At 43.1% G+C, this 26,020-nt stretch overlaps 1 protein-coding gene across 2 annotated transcripts in view; it reads left to right on the forward strand.

Annotated features, from left to right (window-relative positions):
- MYO3A (myosin IIIA) overlaps nt 1-26,020 on the forward strand; it is a 113,208-nt gene that overhangs the window by 82,852 nt on the left and 4,336 nt on the right. For both annotated transcript variants that reach the window (XM_081931447.1, XM_081931448.1), the window contains 9 exons: nt 321-526; nt 2,414-2,525; nt 4,083-4,245; nt 5,560-5,646; nt 7,692-7,815; nt 10,251-11,670; nt 12,086-12,224; nt 21,662-21,771; nt 23,621-23,661. In XM_081931447.1, coding sequence (XP_081787573.1) covers nt 321-526; nt 2,414-2,525; nt 4,083-4,245; nt 5,560-5,646; nt 7,692-7,815; nt 10,251-11,670; nt 12,086-12,224; nt 21,662-21,771; nt 23,621-23,661 — 2,402 coding nt within the window. The remainder of the gene's footprint in view (nt 1-320; nt 527-2,413; nt 2,526-4,082; nt 4,246-5,559; nt 5,647-7,691; nt 7,816-10,250; nt 11,671-12,085; nt 12,225-21,661; nt 21,772-23,620; nt 23,662-26,020) is intronic.

The following is a 26,020-nucleotide window of genomic DNA, read 5'->3' on the forward strand; positions in this document are numbered from 1 at the left end:
GTAATCAATTGTGAAATTATGTGCCTGCGAGAGGATATAGGTGTCATCAGCATGGGAACAGTGCAAGTGTACTAGTTCCTGCTATAGGTAAATTTTCTGGACGTGTGTTATACCAGATGCATTACAGGGGTGCCGCAAATACAGTGTACTGTATAATTGCCTACAGAAACCGTGGGCAGGCCCATAATCTTCTTAATTTGGTGCAAGGAAAATTCAAAAAGATCTCAAAGAATACAAGTTTTGCAAAGCTCTTGAGCACTCACAAGACATGTACTGTATGGAAGGAGTTCCAAAGGCTTCTCCCCGTATTTCCTTTTCAGTACTCGCTCATGGATTTGTTATCTAAAATGGTGGTTGGCCAACCTCACTTTGTGCGCTGCATTAAGCCGAACAATGATCGGCAGGCAAACAAATATGACAGAGAAAAGGTATTGGTACAGCTGCGCTACACGGGGATTCTGGAAACGGCACGGATCCGGAGACAGGGTTATTCTCACCGTATTCTCTTTGCTAACTTCATAGAGCGGTAAGTCCTTTACAAATGTTGTTTTGGTAGACAGTGTCCAGAAGGGACATTTTAGTACCAAACCAGATTCTGGTTCACTTAGGCTTTTCTACACTGGATTGCTGCACATGGGCCAACTGCCAGCTAAAGGTGTGAAATGTCACCACTGAAAAGTCTTGCCCTTTCAGTGATACAAGGTAATACAGATGTTTTGTCTGCAGTATTATATCTTCAGCTATCTGTAAAAGGTAGAGGTAAAGGGACCCCTGACCATTAGGTCCAGTCGTGGCCGACTCTGGGGTTGCGGCACTCATCTCAATTTATTGGCCGAGGGAGCCGGCCAGCATGACTAAGCTGCTTCTGATGAACCAGAGCAGTGCACGGAAACACCGTTTACCTTCCTGCTGGAGCGGTACTTATTTATCTACTTATTTATAAGCGGTACTTATTTATCTACTTCTATTTATCTACTTATTTATCTACTTGCACTTTGACGTGCTTTCGAACTGCTAGGTTGGCAGGAGCAGGGACCGAGCAACGGGAGCTCACCCCGTCGCAGGGATTCAAACCGCCAACCTTCTGATCGGCAAGCCCTAGGCTCTGTGGTTCAACCCACAGCGCCACCCACATCCCTCCAGCTATCTGTTCACACATGCAAATCATCACTTGCCGTTAAAGTCAACCAGCATTGACAAGCATATGTGAATCATCCCTTGATGCTGGGAAAGCTTCTGAAAAGGTGGGGGTGAAATGTGCTTGGAGAACAGGCATTGCATTTTGATTCAGGAATGCCGCACAGATTAAACATCCTGTGCTGTACTTCTGTCTACAAAGAAGCAGCTTTCCAGATATAGTAAAATTGAGCTTAAACAGTTCCTCCACAATAAATTAGGAGCAGTGAAAACAATAAATACAGCCAACCAACAATACACTGAAGAACAGTTATGCTATTCCAGGGGTAGGCAACCTTAAGGCCTGGGGGCTAGATGTGGCCCAATCGCCTTCTCAATCCGGCCCATGGACGGTCCGGGAATCGGTGTGTTTTTACATGAGCAGAATGTGTGCTTTTATTTAAAATGCATCTCTGGGTTATTTGTGGGGCAAAGGAATTTGTTCATTCCCCCCCCCCAAAAAAAAATATAGTCCGGCCCACCACATGGTCTGATGGACAGTGGACCGGCCCACGGCTGAAAAAGGTTGCTGACCCCTGTGCTATTCTATTGTGTGTGTGAGTGGTGAAGGTTAGCTCTAAAGAGTCATTTGACTCAGAAGCAAGTTGGGAGCATTGTAAGTTGGAGTGAAGCCTAAATCTATATATTCAGAAAAACGCTTGCTCTCAGCCTGCACCGCATCAGAAGCCAACTGGGGAAACATATGACAGAATGCTCTCCCATTCAGAAAACCTGCTTCCTGTGCAAAACTTGTGTTTGTCAGGAAGAAGACTTGTTGTTTAGCCTTCTCTCTGGTATATTTGATATCTGGTATATACACTTCTTTCGTTTTTATGTTGGAGACCATTCAGACTTGCCATTCGCCACTGACATGTTAATGTGACCAAACTGCGGGAGGCAGCGGAGGACAGAGGTGCCTGGCGTTCTCTGGTCCATGGGGTCACGAAGAGTTGGACACGACTAAACGACTAAACAACAACAAATATACACTTCTTTCGTTTTTATGTTGGAGACCATTCAGACTTGCCATTCGCCACTGACATGTTAACGTGGCTCCGTACTGGGGGCTGTACCACATGCTTTTTCTGAATGTGCTGATCAATTCAAATGTGGACTGTTATGCATCTAAGTTCACAGTTTGTATGAATGAAGTAAAAGTTAACTGATGGGCGCTGAATGTCTTTTGCAAATGCAATACTAAAGGATTTGGGTTTATCTCTCTCTCTCTCTGTCTTAGATACTATCTTCTTTGTTACAAATCAAGTGACAAACCCCCTGTAAGCCCTGAAACGTGCGCTGCCATCTTGGAAAAAGCCCAGCTTGATAACTGGATACTTGGGAAAACTAAGGTAGTATCTTTGCTCATTAGATGCAGCCCCCGTTGAAATAAATGGAATAAATGACTATATTGATGGATTTGAAAAGACTTCCTTCTGCTAATACAAGTTGGAATGAGGCTACATCTTGTTGTGGCTTGGGATCTAAGGGCAACATGGTCCCAAAAGCTCCTTGTCCATCTCACAGATCCATCCATGCCCTACTCACAAAACTACCCAATGTACCACCTACTGTACATTGGGTACAGTAAGTCTTTCCCTACTGTAATCTTATGGGCTCCAGAGAAGACAGGAAAGATGAAGACAGAAAATTCCATTTTGGGGCTTTTTTTTTTTTAAAAAAGCAGTATATACATTTTATGAAATAAATAAATTCCACTGGGGCCTGTTAAGGTGTGGCGTCCAGTTGAGGATTACAGATTCACTAACACTAGATATATTGCTCTTACCAATCATGTGTGCATTGCACTTCATAAAACATCACCTTACACTCTCATTCTTTTCTTTGGGCAGGTGGGTGAGTAAAAGGTAGATAAACTAAAAGTTGTCCAGTCTAAATTCTCACATCATGTTGGAGCTGAAGCAGTAACTGGGCCCAGTTCCTTTGATCTCAGCTCCACCCGTATAACTGGGGGCAACTAAATGCCTTCCTAAGGAGACTGTCCCATATTCTCTGCCTGCTCCGCCATTACAGTCAGATCCAAGGAGAGGGAAAGTGTGTTGGATAAGTACATTATGTTTGTTATGATGTGGTATGCAAGTTCACATGCATTTCAGCCAGCTTGGAATTAAAAGTTATTGTGTTTGTCAGTAGTTTCCCTGTTCTGATGGGGCCCAGGATTGCCAGAGAGATAGAGAGATATACAGTGGTACCCCGCAAGACGAACGCCTCGGAAGACAAAAAACTCGCTAGACGAAGGAGTTTTTCGTTTTCTTAGCCGCTTCGCAAGACGCATTTCCCTATGGGCTTGCTTCGCAAAACGAAGCTTGCCCCGCAAGCTCCAGGGATAGCGGGGAAGCGCCGCGCACCTTCCCCGCTGTCCCCAGACCTCTTTTGAAGCAAGGGGTGGCGGGGAGAAGATCGCTTCTCCCCGTTGCCAGCCCCGCAATCTCCAGGGACCTTCCCCTCTCTCCCCGGACCCCTTTTGAACCAAGGGGCCGCAACAGGAGAAGCGATTCTCCCCGCTGCCCCTTCCCTTGCTTTAAAACAGGTCCCTGGAGATTGCGGGGCAGGCAATGCGGAGAAGCAATCTTCTCCCCGCCGCCCCTTGCTTCCCCTCTGTCCCCAGACAGTCTCCATAGGAACGCATTGATTGAATTTCAATGCATTCCTATGGGAAACCGTGCTTCGCAAGACGAAAAACTCGCAAGAAGAAAAAATTTGCGGAACGAATTAATTTCATCTTGCGAGGCACCACTGTATTCCTCAAGAACAAACAGCCATTATTAAGGCAGATCTACAACTGCTTATTTTAAACTCTGGAGAGTCCAACACTGGGGTGCCATTTATGGATGGAAGGAGTGATCAGCCTTCCATGCAGTTCTTTCTTCTCTTTTTACCTCCTACAGGTATTTCTCAAATACTATCATGTAGAGCAGCTGAACTTAATGCGAAAGGAGACCATCAACAGGATTGTTTTGATTCAAGCGTATGTCAGAGGGTGGCTTGGTTCAAAGAGATACAAAAAGATAAAGGAGAAAAGGGAAGAAAGTGCAATTAAAATACAAGCAGGTAATGGTTCAATGTAACAAACATAATTATGTGCAAGTATTTGTTCATATTTCTGTGCATATAGATGTGAAATAAGAAATTCGGTGTAACACAGCAGGTGCTCCTTGTGTTGCGGTTGATTGGTTGTTGGATAATATTTTATCTTGTTTTGTTACCTTTATGCTGTTGTTAGTTATCCTGAGTGGCAAATTTTATATTTTAACATATATATTTTTTATATATTGCATGGTGATGCCAAGAGTGAAGCCCACAGCACCTTGAACTGGTGGCCTAGGGAATATCTGGTGAAGGTTCAGTTGTAGCTGGGGTGGGGTTAATGGGTACACACACACACACCCTAGAGTTGTGTTCCCACTCCGCGTGGACTATTTTTCAGAAAATTGTATTTTTAATTTAATGGCATATAATGGCAGGCCCCGTTTAAAGAATGACATGTCATTTTAAGAACAGGAGCAATCTAAGCGTAAGACCATCTGAAAATTTCATTGTATAAGACAAGGCAAGTACATCGTGTACCTGGACTTAGAAAAAGCTTTTGACAAAGTACTTCACCAAAGACTTCTGAGTAAGCTTAGCAGTCAAGGAATAAGAGGCGATATCCTCTAGAGGATCAGGAATTGGTTAAGTTGCAGGAAGCACAGAGTAGCAATAAATGGACAGTTCTCTGAATGGAGTGAAATAGAAAGTGGAGTTCCTCAAGGATCAGTACTGGGACCTGTTTTCTACAGGCACCGGGTTTGCCACTGTGAGAACAGGCTGTGGGACTACATGGGGCTTTGGTCTGATCCAGTAGGTGGTTCTTATGATTTTATTGTGTTAACCACAAGAGGAACTTTCATCACAACATATGGAGAATCTGCCCTTTTGATGGTTAATGCTTTCACACTTTTAATGTGATGGGTGGAACTTTGATCCATTCACCACACTTAAGATTTGTTCCCTATTAAAACTGAATGGGCTTTTGTGTCAAGAGAATAATACTAATAGTTTGGTCCTGAACTTGGAGCACCCTTCCTCAACCTGATGCTCTCATCAGCCCCAGCTAGTATGTACAGTGGCCACGGCTGGTGAGAATTGTTGTCCAACAATTTCTAGAGGGTACCAATTTGGGGGAAGGCTGATTTTGATCATAGAAAACTGTGTTTATATTGATCCAAATGTGCTTTCTTATCATGAGCATGGAACCTGCGTAACATCTCATCTATATACCTGGTTCCAAATGTATTTCTTCTCTGTTTCTACTCTGAGCATGCATCAGTAGTTCAATGAAAATAATTGTGTCTGCTTTAAAAAGCTTTCATTATCTCTCTTTAGCTTACCGGGGATATGTTACTCGCAAGCAGTATTCAAATGCAAAGGCAGCACACAAAATCGAAATGTGTATTACCAAGCTACAGGCTGGCAAGTATTTTTTTATAATTTGTAAATAATTATTGTTGATTTCAAAAAATAAAAATAAAAACAGCTTAGGGTAAACATACATGACAATATCTACCTTAACTGCAGAATGCCTTATACAAAGATCACAGCAAATGATTAAATTATCCAAAAAGAGTCGTTACCAGTGTTATGTGTTTATTATGCATTAATATCTCCCCTCCAAAGCAGGACGTGGATATTTGGAGGGTCTAAGAATTTTGAGTGGGGTGGGGAATAAAAGCCATGTCTCTTCAAACCTACTTTACTTCGCCACTTATCTGTGCTGTGTGAGACATTCAGATGGGTTTTCCCCCCAAGATGTTGCTGAACATCTTTAGCTAGGTAGGTAGGCTAGAAAAGAATTTGGCTTGTATTTCGTCGAAGCTCTTCTCAAAGGTTGAGGGTAACACCATCAGTATGCTTGGCTGTGTATCTGGATTAGATGGGAGATCTGCAACTTCCGGCTTTGATTTCTTTTGTGTCTGTCAAGAGCTGAGCCATGATAGTGGGGAGCATGATAATGGGAGCTAGGAGCGAAGCTGGAGGTCAGAGTCAGGAGCCAGAACCAGTGAACATGAATCAGGGTCATGATAGACTGGTCTTCACCAGGGAAAATCTCTGCATGAACAGGAAGCTTCCTTAGCCCTGCTGAGAAGAGGCAATGACTAAACCTGCTGTAGTCTAATTTTATATTGTTCCAGTGTCACTGGTGCTCGACCACCAGTCATTTCTATCCTGTTTCATGTGGGTGTTTTTTAGAAATAAAAAATGTGTGGTCAAATACACATCTTTACATAAAACACACATTTTAAAGTGCTTTTCCATTCTTTTTTCCCCATAAAACAGCACATATTGTAATGTGGAAAATACATATTTTGTGCATCCTTTTGTGCAAAGGAGCTACATTACAAAATCTGGATAAGTGCATAATCTGACTGAGATATCCAGAAGCAATTTCAGGAGTGTTGGATGATCAGATTGCTCTGCTGAAAAAAAATAGGAATTCTTCTCCAACCCTCCCTGCCTATTTTGATGTAGCCAGTCCAATGCTAAGGAACCCTCTAATGTAGGAGTGAGAAACACCAAGTATTATTGAACTCTCAATTCCCATTAGCCAGCATGACCAACCCATCAGGTATGACTGTTTCCCTATGGGAAAGAAGCCTCCCTGAAACTGCAATGCTATCACATTTAGAAGTGGCCTGGGAGAGAACATCCCCACCCCCTCCCAATGGGCTATCATTTTAATTGCATAGGAGAGCATGCAAAAATGGTTATCAGTCCCTCCCACCCCCCACCCCCGCAATATGATGTATAGTATATTCCAATGTACCATTCTAGGGTTCCACCATCACATTCTGCCAGGCCAAGTGTGTGGGACAAACCAGTCCAGTTTTGTGATAGGGGAGTGAACATGTTTCATGTAAATATGGAGCTAAATAAGAAGACATTCTGGTGAACAAGGAGTCCTCCGATTCTGGGGACAGAATACAGATCACTGAAATAAGCAGGCATAGTTCTTTGTTAGTGTTAACTCGGTCAAAATCCATAATGTGCTATTTAACACTGTTGGAGTTGGTGATGATGTTCCCTATCCAAACTGCCACAAGAGGAACCATCTTGCCTTGGAGTGAGAGAGAGAGAAGAGGCAGAAAGTCTTTTCAAGCTTATATATATATATATACACACACACACACACATACACACACATATATACACAGAGAGAGAGAGAGAGAGCTCCGCATATATTTTGATACTGCTTAATTTTTAATATATATATATTTTATGTAAACCACTTTATGAAGTACACCTGAAAAGCAGCATATCCCTCCTCAACCTGGTGCCTTCTAGGTGTTTTGGAATACAACTCCCATCATCCCTGGCCTTTGGCCATGCTAGCTTGGGCTGATGGGAGTTGTAGTCCAACAACATCTGGCGAGCAACAGGTTGGGGGAGGCTGCAGCATATGAATAGCTCAAATGAATAAACAAATTATTGAGTTATGTTCCTCTTGCAATTTACATCAGCTGCAAGAGGATATTTAATCAGGAGGAAAATTAAGGAAGAAAAGGAAGCAAATTCTAAAGCAGCAACGACAATTCAGAGTCATTACAGGGGATACAGGGAGCGAAGGAGCTTCAAAAGGAAAAGGTACTGTTTGCTTTCTCGTTGTGATTGTTCTGTTAAATGTCGTCTCCTTCTGCAATAAAATATAGTCAGAAAGCAGCAATATATCCTAGACCATGACGAACTGCATTCTTCCGTGCAGACAAGGTAAGATATATCTCATTATATTGCGTTTTGTTTTCAGTAGACGTGTCAAAGAAGGGCATGTGATTTCCATTAAAAACACTGGATGCAAATAAATGATATTTGACTGCTAACGTTTTATCCACATCTGATTTGTAAAAGGTCTGGTAGCTCTAAGTCTGAATATTGGATTCCTGGCTCCATTTTCATTAAAACAAGAAAAGGCCTTTCAGCCAGATATTGAGAGCGCAACACAGGGGGCCCGTGGGGGGAGCATGAACAAGAAAATATTGTTGAATAATCTCCTTACCTAACACTCAAACTAGGGTACAATTAACTGCAACAAATGTATCTATTCTATAAAACAGATTCAGGAGCAAAACAGATTCGGGAGCAGATTCCCTGATCTCAGGGAGGTCATCTGCATACATAACATATGCATTAATTTAAAACAATTGACAAAACACAGTAGAATAAAAAATAAAAGGCAGTAAGCCCCAATAATTTATTTACCCCCAAATCCTGGAAGAATTAAAAAAAGTTTGTGCTTGGTGGTAGAAATGCCATCTGTATCTCTAGGGGAAAGGAGTAACCACAGTTTGTGGTAGGCAGGAAGGGGAAATTGTTTCAGTTCACATCAAAAAGGAAACTTATGTCATGTTTTTTAAACTGATAGGTGGACCAAAACTTAGTCTATCCTTTGAAATTTGTATTTCTCCAAATTTTGAGGTTCAGTTCTCCAGTCAAGTAATGTATATGGAAATGTGTGTATTAAGGCAGGGTTGGGGAACCTCTTTGTGAATGATGCCAACTATATTTTAAACAATCTGAAATGGCTGGTTTTTTGATGAGCACCACAACCCCAGAGTCGTTCGTGACTGGACCTAATGGTCAGGGGTCCCTTTACCTTTTTACTTTGAGTAGGGGGTATTCTTCATTGTCCCCCCCCAACCTTCTTTCCTTTTGTAAGCAACAACAAAAAAGGGACCCCCAACATTTTCTGTATTGCTATATTGTTTTGTTTTTTTAAAAAATAATTTTTATTAACCGGCCAATCAAATCAAATTAAATCACATCACATAAATTCCAAATTACAAAGCCTAATTTTAAATTTTGTTGGGGGGACCCATATTTCAAGATCCGAAGGGGGATTCTGATCATCTTCTTGCTACTGTGTTAATCTCCAAATCAACCCAAATCAGTCCAAACAGAGTTCATAATTCTATCCAGTCTTATCTTGCTGATTCCACATCACATCTTGTTCATATATTTTCTCTTTTTTCTTTATGATCTCTTCTGATAGTCTCCTTAAGCCGATAAACACCAATAATAATCCTGTGTGAATTTTTCCATTCTTCCAATCCTCAAATCAAGGTGGTTTCCATATATCATTACCTTCATAGATAACAGCGCTCTTTCCATCATTAATTAAAGAACTGTCATTCTTAAGTCCCACTGAGGAGTTCCACCCACAATATAAAAACAGCTCTATTCCTCTATTTCTCCTCTCAAACTTAAGTCCTCTGACAGAACTTCCCAATATGGCGACGGCATTTTTAACTGCGTCTTTCCAAAGCTCTTATACATTCCACGCTCTTCTTAAAACATGCTTTGGTTCGAAAGTTTATCTCCACACAGCCTTAAATCCACAGCTTAAATCCTTAAAATGACAATTCTGACTCATGAGGGGTGGGGATTCTTGTTTAATCACATAAGGAAAGAAAGGAAAGTTTTTCCCCTCCCCCATACCGTATCTTGGTGTATCTTCTCATGTTTTATTCTTTTCTTGTTTTATCAGAGATCTCTTCTGTTAGCAGTCTTTACTCCCCCTTCTTCCTTGAGATATGTGCATTCCTTCATTCAAATTGTTTCTTTTGAAGTTCTTGCAGCTAGTGGCGTGGATCAGGGACGGCGTCCAGGAGTGCCGGAATCCCACAGGAGGGCTTTGTGCCTAGTGCCCCCATTCCCACAAATTCAGGGGTGGTATAGGGCACAGCAGGCAAGGGCAGTTCCCCCCCCCACCATCCTGGGGAGGGTAGGGAGGCTAATTACTCCCATCATAGCCTCCAAATTACCTTGTGTGGGTCAGAGAGATGTTATTGTCAGCCATCTTCCGATGCGCCCCCTAGTGCCCCCCCGTATTGCTATATTGTTTTTAACACTCAATTGGAAGCCGCCCAGAATGGCTAGGGAAACTCAGCCAGATGGGCGGGGTATAAATAATAAATAATTATATTCTTCTCATTTTTAAAATTGCACATATCATATTAACCTTTTAATGCATACATATTGTATCAGGATTACAATATCTCCTAAATATAATATGTTTCTGTCAGGGAGTCACTTCTTAGGAAGGAACAGGCTGAAACAGCAGCTACCCCAAGTGAAAAGGCAGAAGATGATGTACAAATTACAGAGATTGAGAATAACACGAGCGTTGGACACAGCAAGTCTCCTCCCCGAAGTGAAGAGGAGGCCGCTGTCGTCCTACAGAGCAACTACCGTGGTTACAGAGAAAGGAAGAAGGTGAAGGAGCAGGGCTTCAAGAACGTGGCAGGGCAGGAACCATCTCAAGAGGAGAACCTCAAACCAGCGCCAGAAGCCGAAGCTGGTATGGACCATTGTAAGAAAATGGGAGATGCAGATGAAGTGCAAAGCTCTCCTGTAGAGGTTGAGGTCATCGCAACTGTTGAGCTCAAGTCACCGCCTCACACTGAAGAGGAGGCAGCTGTTATCCTCCAGAGTAACTACAGGGGTTACAGAGAACGGAAGAAGTTTAAGGATGAGAAGTGTAAGAAACTGGGAAGTACAGATAAGGGGCAGACCTCACCCCCAGAGGTCCACGTCAGTGCAGCTGCTGTGCCCAAGTCACCACCTCAGACTGAAGATGTACAAGTTACAGAGATAGAGAGTAACACGGCTGTTGGACACAACAAGTCTCCTCCCCAAAGTGAAGAAGAGGCTGCTGTCATCCTTCAGAGTAATTACCGCGGTTACAGAGAACGAAAGAAGGTCAAGGAGCAGGGCGGCAAGAATGTGGCAGGGCCAGAACCACCTTCAGAGCAGAACCTCAAACCAGCGCAAGAAGCAGAAGCTGGTGTCGACCAAAAAGGTGCAGCTTCTGTTGTTGCTCAGAGCATCTCTGACTTAGATCTGAAGGCGCCAGAGGAGAAGGCAGAAGTACTTCCCAGGAAACGACAGTCTTCTGTGAAACAAAAGCTCCCAGAGGAAGGTGAGAAAAAGGCCATTTCCGACGGCTTGCCTAAGAAAGCATCTATCAGAAAGGCAAGTGAATCGAGCCAGCCAACTCTGCATGGAAGAAGGGGCTCGGAAGTGCAAAGGCCGTCTCCCATTGTTCCCCATGGCAGTCACCTGGAAAGAGGTTCTTTGAAACACGGCCAGCCGCCTCCCTTTGAAAATAAAGCAAGTGTAAGGAAAAGCTCTGCGAGAGGCTCTCAGAAACATATTGAAGCCAGCAAGCAAATCTCGGGAGACAAAGAGAAGGCAGCCTTAGTCATTCAGAGTAATTATCGAGGATACCGAAGGCGAGGACAGCTCAGGAAAGAAGGGAAATTGCCGGGTGGGAACCAAGAGAGAGCACACCGTGAGGGGAATGGTGGAGGGAGCAGTCAAAATCCCGGTCCAAAGGCAACAATAGCGAGGCAGAGATCCAGCGCTGAGGCTGAGGGATCAAATGATGTTCCGGAAGATGGCCCAGAGAAGGACAAGTCTGATCTGGCGGCATTTTCCAGGCAGGTGAGGAGATTAGAGCTGGGGAACTTTTCCCAATCTGGGGGTTGTATTCCATTCTGGGCAGCCTTCTGAGGGCCACATGCCAGCGACAGGTAGGGCAAAGGAAAAAGTGGGTAGAGCAATGAATGCGATTTTTACCTTTGTAATGTAGATTATTTTCTATATCCTTACACATCCCGAGGTGTATTTAAGGGTTGGTGAAATCAGCTCCTGTTCTGAATTTTAAAAATATGCTTGATAATAACAGTAGTAATGCCTTTGAAAGTAGTATGAGTTCAGCAGTAAGGGTTGTTGAGGTTGTCAAGATACCTATCTACAAAAGCAAAATTCTCTCTCTCTCTCTCTCTCCATCATTGCTTCTCCTGCTCCCACTGCCCAGCATTGATTTGCATTAAAGCTTGCTGTTTTTATTTCCTAGATATCAAAATTATCAGAAGACTATTTGGTGCTGCAGCAGAAGCTGAACGAAATGATTCTGTCCCATCAACTGAGGCCTGTGATGCTCTCCAAAGACAAGCAAACAAATGGCCACCTCTCTCCTCGTGTGTGCCAGCCTGGTAAAAAATATTTTTTTAAAAAAATCACTCTCAGCATTGAAAGGCAATGTTAATCTGACTAAATGGAATATACTCTGCAACTACACGGATGGGGAACCTGTGGCCTTACAACTCTTCATTCCTGATGCGTCTCCAAGAAATTCTGGAGGACCACAGGTTCCCTATGCCTGGCTTTAGATTACATGTATGGCTCTCCAAGGGTCATGGGTGGCGCTGCGGGTTAAACCACAGAGCCTAGGACTTGCCAATCAGAAGGTTGGTGGTTCGAATCCCTACGATGGGGTGAGCTCCTGTTGCTCAGTCCCTGCTCCTGCCAACCTAGCAGTTTGTAAGCATGTCAAAGTGCAAGTAGATAAATAAGTACCGCTCCGGGGGGAAGGTAAACGGAGTTTCTGTGCGCTGCTCTGGTTCGCCAGAAGCGGCTTAGTCATGCTGGCCACATGACCTGGAAGCGGTACACCGGCTCCCTCGGCCAATAAAGCGAGATGAGCGCCGCAACCCCAGAGTCAGCCACGACTGGACCTAATGGTCAGGGGTCCCTTTACCTTTACTTATGGCTCTCCAAGGTGTCAGACCTGTGCAATTTACCTGCCCTCTCCTTCTGCACAGCCAGGAGCAGTTTAGTCTGCCAAGTTCAGTTCCATTTTCAGACTTTCTGAGCTTAGCATTACATCCAACCCAGCTTCATGATTCATGGATGGAAGTTGATTTGTTTAGCATCAGACCAAAGTCTGCATTAAACCCAGGATTCCTGGTTCATACATGAGAGGAAGCTCAAATTGTCTGAAAGTGCAGCTAAACTTGACAGAAGTCTTCCTCCTGGCCTCAGTGTGCAGAAGGAAATGGAAAGGAAGTAGGGAGGGTGAATGTCTCTCCGTTTGCTCAGGTCCACAGAGGCTCCTCTGTTTCTGGTTATTACATGTGGACCAAGCTATTGTGAGGAACAAATACGTGTACAATTTTGCTGCCACTTAGCAATGCTTTTGCATAATGAAAAGATCCAGTGCCGATGGAAATTGAAGTTTGCATTTTGGTTATCTTAATTATTCCTCGTTTCTGAAACCCATGAGAGAGAAAAGTGAATCGAAAGCTTCTCTTCATTATTTTTGGCAGGACCTTTCACCTTCATCATGCTCTATTTGCCGATGACTTTAAGCTTTAAGCCGAATTCCAGGATTAAATTTAAAGTGATGCCTGACAGCATGAGTAATCATTCCCAGCTAATATGGATTAAATGTTCAAAATAATATTTTGGGAAAGTAGCAAATGCCACTTTTCACAGAACACACATGAGAGGGATAAGAGAATGCATAGCTAAAACTACATTTCCTCTCCTTTCCATTCACACATGGCAGAAAAGGAAAGAAGGGACTCAAGGTGTTTAATACCTTGAAAACTTGGTGGTGAGAGTTGTGGTCCAAAACCAGTCTGGGAAAGGCTGAATTAGACAGCAAGTCCTATTAAACTCAGTGAGAATCGCATGCATAGGATTGAACCATTGAGCAGGTACTAAACCAAATTAAACTGCCTGTCTGCTTTCCAGCCTTAGATTAAAGCCACTTAAAAGTGAATATTTTGGTCCAAGTAGCCTTTGGATAGCAATCTTGGAAACCCTGTTCATAATGCATGTTCATGAAATTTACGTCTATTACAATACAAAAAAATAATAATAATTCTCCTACACACAAAATTTACCTTTTCTTTGTAATATGCATTGAATGTATTATTTACCCATCCCTTACCTCATACTTTCTTTTCTTACCCACAATATGGCAAATGAAAATTGTTCTCCTTATCCTTTTAAAACTGCATATAAATACGAATGGGACAAATGTTTCTGAACTCAGCAGCAATTTGATTGGACTCAGGGACAATATGGCCTTCACTGAATAAATGCTTTTGCGAGCAATTTGCTTTTTTTTTAAAAGGTCTAGGTGCCCTTTTAAAAATATTGTTTTAAATGAGGCTCTCTCTTTTTTGCATTTTAAACCTTCTAAAAATGCTACTTTTTCATTTTCTTTATGTACCTGCAGGGTAGTTAGTCATCTTTTCAGCAATAATTTGATTGAGAAGCCTGATATCAAAGGCAATGGTATCTTTTTAAATATATATATTTTTTAAAGTTGTCTTTCATTGTTTTTCTTTGCCCAGGAAAGGCATGGTTTAATTGCTTTTTGGAGTGGAATCGGGAGCAATAATAGCACCTTTCAAGCATTCAATTATTGGCAAAAACAGTCTAGGAGCCCCAGAGGCACAAAATCATAGGCATTATGTCTCACGTTCTGTTGCCCTTTGGAAAGGCATTGATGTTCTGAAAGAAGTTTAATTGGCCCATTTTTGGTGTGGCGGGTTAAAACAAATGCATTCAGTGCAGGCCTTTGTGGGAGAAAGGGGCCAGGAGTAAAGAGGGTGGTCCCTGGGCGTGCCTGGCCTTAAGTATGCCAAGGCCACGCCTCCCCCAGCCGGCCGATTGGCGGACGGGTGGAAGGCACGCCCAGGGCTTCCCCCAACTCTCGCGGGGGCAGCAGGCCAGCCCCCGCGCTTGGGGGAGGGGCAAGACCGCAACCCCCTCTCTTCCCCCATGGGGTCAGAAATGGCTTTGTGGGAGAAAGGGGTAATGAAGTCCCAAGGAACACCCAAAACTGCCTTATACTGGTAGCCAAACCAAAGGACCATCTAGTCTCCCCTGACTTTCAGCAATTCTCTAGGATTTCAGGCAGGGGGAATTCCTAGTCCTTACCTGGAGATGCCAGGGATTGATCCTGGGACCTTCTGCATGCGAAGCAGGTGCTCCACCACTGAGCTATGGCCCTGAGGGCACACTTGTCATTATGTTGGGATGGGATTCAATCGCACCTTGACACATCCAGGTTGCTCATTTGATTTGGAGCTCTTGTGCAACCAACCTGCGTCCTTAAAAGTTCAGGCTTTGGAAGATAAGGACAAGAGCAGGAAAAAGATGCACTGTAAAGTGTGAGATGATGCTTGCTTTGATACAGCAGCATCCAGAGGTGCTGGAACTCACCATGAACACCTCCCACCTCCCTTGTTTTCTTATAATGGCAATGGAACCCACCTGAGAGGTGCTGGTAGGAGATGATGATAATAATAATAACACAAGGCGTGACCGGAAAGTTCAGTGAATGGTCACAGAAATCGGACAGCAAGAAATATTCAAACATACGTACCTTACAGGCCTTCAAAGTAGGCCCCCTCTGATACAATTCACCGTTGACAACATTCGTGGAACTGTTGGAAACTTCTGGAGAAGTCCTCTTTTCGCACTGCTTTCAGTTCCCATCGTCACAGCAGCTTGGACATGTGAAATGTTGGGAAATCAATGCCCTTTCAGTGCAGATTTCAGTTTTGGAAAAAGAAAGAAATCTGGTGGGGCCAGATCAGGAGAATATGGAGGGTGGGACAACTCAGTAACCTCAGTAACGATTTCATGCGGAATATGCAATTCTTCCGCCACCATTTGGATGGACAAACAGCGATCCCACATCAATAACTCACCAACTCTGTTGACGTTTGCCTCCATTCTGCTCATCGATGGCCTGCCAGACTGAGGGTCATCATCAATGGTTTGCCGCCCTTCACAGAAAGACTTAAACCACTCATACACTCTTCTTTCGAGTTACAGTTTCATCTCTGTACACAATTGTGAGCATTTTGTGGGTTTCCGATGCCGATTGCATGTTCAAATATTTCTCGCTGTCTGATTTCTGTGACCATTCACTGAGCTTTCTAGTCACACCTTGTAATAAATTTTATTGTTTATACCCCACCCATCTGGCTAGGTTTCCCCAGCCATTCTGGGTGGCTTCCAGCAGAATATAACAGCATAATAAAACGTCAGAGGTTAAAAACTTCCCGATACAGGGCTGCCTTCAGATGTCTTCTAAAAGTTGTGTAGTTCTTAATCTCCTTGACATCTGATGGGAGGGCACTCCACAGGGCGGGCGTCACTGCCGATAAGTTCCAATGAATTATGGCTGGAAAAAAGCCCTGGCAGCCTCTAACCTTCCCATATCCAACTCCGAATGAATTGCCATTGACTAGTCAGGGTTGTCTAATTGCGCTCCAAGCAAATCAGGATGAATGCTCAATAAACAGCTCACCTGGAAGTGACTTGAGCCCATCCTTTAAAGCCTGACAACCGGGGGCAGCCAGAGTTCCATTCTGCCTCCCAGGTAACAGCAGAGACTTGGAGGAACTGGAAAAACAAGACCTAACTAGCTTAGCTACCCAACTACCTGCTTCAGAATTCCTGAAGACACCGGCAGGGCACCTTCCCATAATCGTCATTTAAATGCACAAATAGGAAATGTTATTGCAGCTAAAAAGTGAGGGTGGGGACAAGGTTGGAAAGAAGGGGGAAGCTGGGGTAGGGGAGGGAGACTAATGAAATCTGTTGTTCTATTGTAATGATGTGAAAACCCTCATAAACTATTGGGTATTTAAAAAAAAAATAATGAAAGCAACTTTATCTTAGATTGATTCGTCATCAGCCCTGAAAATCTGGCTGTTAAGGTGGCAGAATGCATACTGGGCTCACAGTTGCTCCCTTTGGTTGTTGGAATTAGTGGAGAGATTAAAGTGGACTGTAGGCATCCAGTGCGTGTCATGAGTGCGCCAGCCCCTGCCTCCACCACCCCCCCACAAATAAATGCTACGTAGCTATGTTCGTAAGCAGTACTGAGTGTCATTAGCGTGGGGTTAGTCCTATACTCAACCCAAAAGTAAGCAACTGTTCTGGAGTGTTTTCCACATGTCCCTGAACACAACCAGTAAACATGCAGGTAGTGTGGGATGCGGGTGGCGCTTTGGTCTAAACCACTGAGCCTCTTGGGCTAGCCAATTGGAAGGTCAGCAGTTCGAATCCCCGTGACAGAGTGAGCTCCCGTTGCTCTGTCCCAGCTCCTGCCAACCTAGCAGTTCAAAAGCACACCAGTGCAAGTAAATAAATAGGTACCGCTGTGGCAGGAAAGTAAGTGGCGTTTCTGTGTGCTCTGGCACTCGTCACGGTCCTCCATGCGCCAGTAGCGGTTTAGTCATGTTGGCCACATGACACAGAAAGCTGCTTGTGGACAAACGCCAGCTCTCTTGGCCTGAAAGCAAGATGAGCGCTGCACCCCATGGTCGCCTTTAACTGGACTTAACCATCCAGGGGTCCTTTACCTTTACCTTTTACAGTAGTTGCAGCAGAAGCTGTGCATCCAGGATGGGGGTCAACTGTACAAGTGGAGAAATGATACCAGTCTCCTTTTTTGTTCCGTCTAAACAATATAGTTTGCATTATAACAGTTCCAAAAAGTCGCAAATTTGAGCTCTTATTTCATTGCACAGTTGTAATTCCATGTCCCTTCTTTAGTATATTATATATGTATGTACAGAAGAGAGGGCCTTCTTTGTAGTGGCCTCCTGATAGAAGCATGCCTGATGCTGGCATAGTTGTCTTCCCAATGCAAGGTTAAAATAAAACCTTTTTATTTGCCCGCACATATTAGTTTAAGAAAGTTTGAGCATGCTAAATGGATTTATTCCTCTTAACCATATTGTATTTCTGTAGTTTTAACTTTCTTGGTATACTGCCCTGGAATCAGTGATGGGCAGTTTATATTTTTTAAAAAAATAATAGCAATACATTCTTTTTCCGTTATTAGTGTCTTGTAATATAGAGATTATGATCTATTGTGGATCTTTAAAAATAAACTGTAATGGGGGGGATGAAGTAATATGTTAGGTGATAACTAGAAACATTGATTGTACAATAAATGAAATGGGTATCCTGACCTTTTCTTCATTAATAAACAAAATAAAAATATTTGCCCCCCACAGCAATAATTCTGTTTTTTCAGCTGGTCCATCTATCAGAGACAAAGACCTGCCTCTAAGTGGAGTATGAATTAAAACCAACACATCTTCTTTCCTAACCTTTAGAAAGCAAATACTTTCTTCAAGAAAATTTCCTGCTGAATAGCATCCTTGTGGAACCCGTTTCTGATAAAGGCATTAATCAGCAAGCGGCAACAACTGCTAATCTTTTGTTTTCCTTTAAATCAGTTGGCATTTCAATTTCCATAATTACTGTAATAGTTCAAGTGATAATTGTACATGTTTCCTTCAACTTCACTTGTTCTGTATGTCATCTTACAGCTGTGATATGTGAATCCAAAAATAGTACTTTGTATGCCAAACAGGAATGCTTGTCTGCCTCTAGCTATGAATAGGAGCACATTACTCATCTTTGACAACCCACGATGGCTATTGTGTTAACTTTTGATTTTAGCTATATTTCCTGTAGATTATTTTTGTTGGCCACCCAAGGTGAAAGGGTAACAGGGAAACAAGCTAATGTGCTATGGCTGAGAATTTAATGTTTTTAAATAGCCACTTTAAGGAAGAGGAGGTCTTAGAGCATTGTTGTCCTACGCTTGGTTGCACAGGGGCACATTTATCAGCACATGGAATTGGTATGACAAATATTAACATAATATTAACTCTCATAATTATCCTAGGTCACCATAATCAGTTTAGACCCCACTGTCTGAAACTTCCATACATGGCTTGGAACAAAACACAGTTTCCTGTTTCACCTGAATGCAGGGAACTGTGGCTTAAACAAATGTAGTTAACAAGCCAGGATCTCAAACCATTATTTGATATTCCAGTTTGTTAACTGCCTGTGGTTCCCCATATTATATGAAACGGGACATGGTGCTTTGATTCCAAAGATTAAGAGAACCTTCACATTTTCACCTCCCAGGTGCAAAGGAGATGGAAAGGAAAATTTGAGGATGTGGGCCCTGGGGCTCACTACAGCCTATTCTCATTGCTACTAACCACGATTTGTTGTGATATCTGAATGTGGCCTTAGTCATTACACCAGTGGCGTAGCGTGGGGGGTGCAGGGGGGGCCGGCCGCACCGGGCGCAACATCTGGGGGTTAGGGTTAGGGGGCGCAAATTCATGGGTTAGGGGGCGCAAATTCACGGGTTAGGGGGCGCAAATTCACTGGTTAGGGGGCGCAAATTACTTGCCTTGCCCCGGGTGCTGACAACCCACGCTACGCCACTGCATTACACTGCAACAGCACGAGTGTGTGTATGTGTATGTATACGTCCCAATGAAAGAGTTTTAAGTGAGATTCTAATCTAGCACTGACTATCTACTTTAAATTAAAGACTCTGGTTCATATTTGCTTTCAGTGTAGTAAAATTAATTAATTGCATTGAAATTTCATTGTCTAAGGTAAATTGACTACACCTTGGTTTAGAAAAGCGCCATTGTTCTTCAAAAGGCAAAATGTTAAGAGATAATTGTCCATTCATTAAATTAGGCACCGTCTGCATTCCAGATAAGAAGCTAGAACAATAAATGTAATCATTACTCAACGACGTTGTAAATTAACATTATTCCTTCTGGTCCTCCAATATATCAGTGACCTTTCCAAGGCTGCATTTATCACACATAACAAAGAAAAAGTTATACAGCTAATTTTGCTGGTGCTTACACTGATGTATTGCTGATCATTTTGATTATAAATGCTTGTGCCACTTTCTTAATTAAAATGGTATTATGGTGGTGGGTGAAAAGCATTTTCCTTACCACCAGGGATGAAAGCTTCTATGAAGCATAAGAGAGCAAATACTTCCTTTTCTTATCCATATAGGTCAAACCAAGGTGAACTCAGTCAAGAGCTTGGGTGCCATTCATTTGAGTATGTCGCATTAAGATCGTGTAACTTCAGTTGGGCAAAGGGGGTGATTGTCCCAGGCACAATCCAGACTGAAGATTGGGTCCAACACTAGTTATGCTCACAGCAGAGCCATTGAAATTAATGGACACAACTACCTTAGGTCCATGAATTTCAGTGGGTCTACTTTGAGTAGAACATAGCTAACTACAACTCAATATTGCAACATTAAAGTAGCGGAGGACCTTTGGGCCTGAAATTTCAGAGGTGCCCTTTGCAATGCTAAATTTTGGCACCGCCACAACCACCTCTTGCCTTCCATTCTACATCCTAGTTGCGCCCCCCCCCCCCCAAGACTCCACACCCAGTGCGGTCAAACCTGTTGCACTTCCCTAAATGTGTCTCTGCTTGAAGGTCTTGTAACTGTGTCCTAGTCATTGGAGGTTTCTGTCCCTCTCTAGAGAAGAAAAAAATCCCTCTGCATAAAACAAAACAGACACCAAAGAGCAATGCATGATCTGAGCCTTTTCCCTGACATACTGCTTTCCTATGTGTATAGATGTCTTGGAGATTGTTCTGGGATAGATTCCAACACCTGTGGCCTGAAGTGACATGTCCCAGACACAGGCATACCACCTCTAGAAGAATTAGGTTTATGTTTGCAATTATAAATAAATGCTAAACTCTGCAATATTTCCTTTTTAGATCTGAATGTATATTTCCAGGTGTAAATGAAAAGCTAAATATCAGTCTCTGAGAGGCTTAGCTTGGGCAAGACCAGGCAGAATAGCAGTCTGGGAGGTTACCAGCTATTGAAAACTGCTTGAAGTATATGAGTAGAAAATTGGAGTGTATGGCTGTAGCTGATTGGAAAGGAACAGTACCCAGGTCTTACTCCTTTGCACTGAGATAATGTCAAGAGCTATAAACGCGAATGCACACCACCTCTTTTTTCTTTTTTCTTTTTTTTTTTTTTTTGGAAACTCATCAGATTTTAAAATATGCATTAATTCAGTTTTCTGCTTTATTAACTTTTTTTAAACCACTGAATTAAAGAGAGGGAGAAAATGCTCTCTGAAGGCAAGAGTCCCTTCTGAATACACACTCCAAATGTCGTACTTTGGGGTTGAAGAACTGTATCAGCAAATTCAGAGAATTCTGAAGGATAGCTGTGTTTCGGTTTGTGTACCATTTCAGGAAGAGTGAATTAAGTAAGGTCACATTAAAACACAGACCAATTTCTTCCCCTTTCCTAACCTTGAGGCGTCTGGCTAGCTGCTTCCAGTTTACAAAAGCTTCTGTCCCTGTTTGTCTTGAGGGCATAAGTCAAGTGACTGGTTATTTGTGGCTTTGCTGAACATGTAGAACCCCTAAACATAAGCTGAGATAGTTGTTGCAGCGTGTGCACATGACTGAGTTTGCTCCAGAAGCAATATAAGAACATAGAAGAATTTTCCACCTGTGCCATCTTTTTAATTCTTTAAATGTCGTAATAGCAGCCATGGGAAACAATGATATGAGACAGCCATCTTCTATAGGTTTTGATGGCGTTAGCAGATCTTGGAAATATGCACTGCCGTAATTTAAAGGGCACTGCCTTAATTTAAAGTATTTCATAGAATCATAGGACTGTAGATTTGGAAGGGACCCTGAGGATCATCTAGTCCAACTCCCTTCAGTGCAGGAATCCTGCCCATATTTCTCTTGTGTAAAATAAAGGTATTTTCCTCTCTTGCAGTTGCTTCCAAATCAGAGGATGCTCACTCTGTGCAAAGGAGCCCAAGGAGGCCCCAGAAACCGAAGACACTAAACAACCCTGAAGACTCAACATATTACACTCTCATACATGTAAGCATTACTGTCAAACGATATGGCTAAAATCTGCCCCTTTAGCTTGTAGTTGAATGAGCAGCTCTAATTCAAGACTAATATTGGTGAGTTGAATGTTGGTGTGATGTATGTTCTTCCAAGGTCAATCCCCAAAACTCTGGCCTTCAAAGGCTTAGATATGTACCCCGAAATCAGAATGTTCATTGCAATTCCACATTTTGGAATCCCATTGTTTCTGAGCATCTGCACCAAGGCAGCGTCGTAGTGCTGCAACTTATTTTCTCAAAGTGAAAGGTAATCGCAAAAGGGGAGGACTGAGGTCAACTATCTGCCACAGCTTTCCAAATCTGACCCTTCTGCTGCTTAAAAGGGGAAAGGGGAGGGGGGACGGTGATCAGATATGTCAGAAGGAAATGGAAAAAGCTGTTTTGTAGGTTCCTCTTAAGAGCAATTAAGCCCACTTGCTAGAGGCACATGCATACTATTGACCTACTTAGCAGCAGGTGACAGAATACATTTGCTTAGTCAGGCTGCCGCTATTGCTGGCACTCAAAAGTACAGCCGAGGAATTGGAAGAAGAGGAGAGCAAAACAAGGGTGGAACTAGATGTTCTGGAGCAGCCACCGTTTCACGTATCTTTGCTCCCTCTTTCTCACACATCTGTGATGATAAATGCATGATGCTGTGGCATCCTTGCCCTGTTTGTTTCTCCTCCATACCACTGGGAGACAATGATGTAAGCCAAGGGCATGAGATGAAAGGCACAGTGATGTATCCTGTGGCATCATATCCTGTGACATAATAGGCAGAGAGAGAGAGAGAGAGAGAGAGAGAGAGAGAGAGAGGACACGCTCCATGTCTGTTACAATGGCATGGTTTGTGTGTCACATTAAGCCCAAACTATGGCTTAGCCTAGAGACGTGGGTGGCGCTGTGGGTTAAACCACAAAGCCTAGGACTTGCCAATCAGAAGGTCAGCGGTTCGAATCCCCGCGACAGGGTGAGCTCCTGTTGCTCGGTCCCTGCTCCTGCCAACCTAGCAGTTCGAAAGCACATCAAAGTGCAAGTAGATAAATAGGTACCAGTCTGGCAGGAAGGTAAACGGCATTTCTGTGCGCTGCTCTGGTTCACCAGAAGCGGCTTGGTCATGCTGGCCACATGACCTGGAAGCTGTACGCTGGCTGCCTCAGCCAATAAAGCGAGATGAGTGCCGCAACCCCAAAGTCGGCCACGACTGGACCTAACGGTCCGGGGTCCCTTTACCTTTACTTTATGGCTTAGCATGCTGGTCCTGGACAAGACATCACAGCTGCTTCACTCCTCCCAAATCATTTTGCCTCTACGTCGCACTGAGCTAAGCCATGTTTTGGCTTAGCATGGCATCCAAAGCCAGACTCTTCAGCATACAGTGGTTAATAAATATATTGCATAAAAGTAATAATAATGATGGTTTAAAAGCTTTTGAGGATAAGAGGACATTACAATTGTCCAAGAATTGATGTTTCACCAGGTACATCTTCTCAAATGCCACTGTGTTTGCATGCTTCAGTGTTTCACCATAGCAGTTAGTGTGGCTTACAAAAAAAAATGTGGCATCTCTGAAATATAGACAGTGGGGTTGGGCTGGAGGGTTAGGTCAAGCCATCTGTGAATCTTAAATCAGTTTTTTTAAAAAAAATGAAATCACAGTGAATTCCCTCCAGTTTCAGGAGTGGCATGGAAGAGTCTGTAACCTGAAGGAGTGGGTGGCAGAGGGGAGGGGATGAGACCACGATGCACATCTTTGGGTCACAGAAAAGGACCATAAATTAACATTTGTACAGACTATATGATCATAGTTATAACCACTCCAAAATTTGTGTTTTCAGAAATCAGTCCAGGATGAAAAGCGGAAACCAAGAAAAAACAGGTAGCTTTTCTTGTTGCTTCAGAAAGGCACAATTGTATGTTGGTGTGACAACAAGGGGGAATTGTTAATTGATATTTAAGGAAAGGAATGTTGTTACGTGATCATTGCTGAAGACAAACATTTGCAGGGTCGAATTCTTGCCTTTTGATTAGGACAAAATTTGTTACTGAATTCTGAACATTGGTTTATTTATGCATCCCATCTACTTGCCCCAGGGAGACTGTGAAAGACGTGAACAGGAAACCATTTTTTTAAAAAAATAAAAATAAATTGTGGGGGATAAGGGTAGAAAGCATAATCTATTCATGGCCAAGGTGCAGGCCTTTGGGAAAGCCTTAACGACTCGTTTGTTCTCTGTTGCGTTTGCTTAAATAATTTTTATTGGGTTTCCGAATTGAATTGGTTTTAGCTGTAATATTTAATGGAGTTTAGTATTTTACTGAGGTGAATGTTTCTCAGTGCCATGGCTGATTCCATTAGTGGTTATCACAGTTTTGAGGTGGGGGGGTTCTTTTGATGTTGCTGTCACCAATGTTAATATATTATATGGAACACCCGCCCCCCCCTGAGAGTATTTTGACGCTCAAAGGTGGCCTATCAGTTTTAAATCACAGTTTCACTGTGGCATCACACACCTATCTGTAAATTAGGTTAGGTTTTTTAAAAAAAATCAAAGAAAATGCTTAACAAACAAAAATATTGATGATAATAATAATAATAATAATAATAATAATAATAATAATAATAATAATAAAAAATTTTATTTATATCCCGCCCTCCCCAGCCGAAGCCGGGCTCAGGGCGGCTAACAACAATCAAATAATCAAACAGTCAAATAATCACACATTCTAAAAATATTTCATTATAAAAATTAATTAAAATCAAATTGATGGCAACCGATTAAGCAAAATTCTGTGCAGGTTGCCAGAGGAGGGAGTCAGGCTGCGCCCTGACCAAAGGCCTGGTGGAACAACTCTGTCTTGCAGGCCCTGCAGAAAGATGTCTCCTCTAAGGCTAACAGCATTTGAGGGGGCAGGGGATCTGACCCACAACAAAGGCACAGGGGGGAACATTGGGTCTTTGCCTCCTCGCCCCACTGCCATCAGCCATACTCCTCATGGCTGCCTTTGAAGAAGCATGTTACGTTAGGGATTCCTGCCAGGAAACTCCAGTGTTTAGCAGTGTTGGAGGTTGTATGCCTCTGAATACCTGTTGCTGAGAATCACAATCTATTCTTGCAGTCATGTCCTGCTTACAAGCTTCCCACTATGAGAAGAAGATGTTCAAGTAGACAGACCTTTGGCTTCATCCAAGAGGGCTTTTTAATATTCTTACGCAGACCCTCCAAGTGTCCCTATTTTCCAGGGACAGACCCAGTTTTACAGAAGCCGTCCTGGTTTCTGATTTGATCCCAGAACACCCAACTATTCCTTAAGGTAAAGGTAAAGGGACCCCTGACCATTAGGTCCAGTCGCAGACTACTCTGGGGTTGCAGTCCTCATCTCGCTTTATTGGCTGAGAGAGCCAGCGTACAGCTTCCGGGTCATGTGGCCAATATGACTAAGCTGCTTCTGGCAAACCAGAGCAGTGCACAGAAACACCGTTTACCTTCCTGCCAGACTGGTACCTATTTATCTACTTGCACTTTGATGTGCTTTTGAACTGCTAGGTTGGTAGGAGCAGGGACCGAGCAACGGGAGCTCATCCCATTGCGGGGATTCGAAATGCCAACCTTCCGATCAGCAAGCCCTAGGCGCTGTGGTTTAGACCACATCGCCACCCACGTCCACTTTTCCTTAGGGCATCCTTATTTTCATTGGAGAAATGTTGCGGGGTATGTAACATGTAGTGTGGTCTCTTTGCCGTCAGACTGACTGAAGCCCTCATCACCCTCTTGCAGCCAGTTGAAGGGTTCCTCTAAATGTGCAAACACCAGCACGCCTTTCGCTTTGCTGTGGTCTCCAGTACCGTCCACCAAGATCTACCAATAATTTACAGAAAATAAAATAAAAATCAGTGGCATGGATTGTGGCAGGAGGTGCTGTACACGAATCGAATTCTTTTATTTTATAAGCGCTCTCCGGCCCTGTGCTGAAACAGTTAAACATAGAGATGGTGATTATCTCTGTGCTCCTTATTGATCAGCCGAAGGCATTCATTCATTTCTGAGCCTGACTTGCCTCTGATAATGTCACATTTTCACTGATACCGCAAAATGCTGAATTTCAATGCCTTGCAGCCTTGGCTTAGCAGAAGCCTTGCCTACGAAATTGCAAAGTGGAGTGCATTTTGGTGTTAAATGCATAAATCCTTAGAAATAGGGGCTTATAAAGGGAGTTCTAATGCAGCCCTAATTATA

This window comes from Podarcis melisellensis, assembly GCF_964234715.1.
Source record: "Podarcis melisellensis genome assembly, chromosome: 12".
Lineage (NCBI taxonomy): Eukaryota > Metazoa > Chordata > Lepidosauria > Squamata > Lacertidae > Podarcis > Podarcis melisellensis.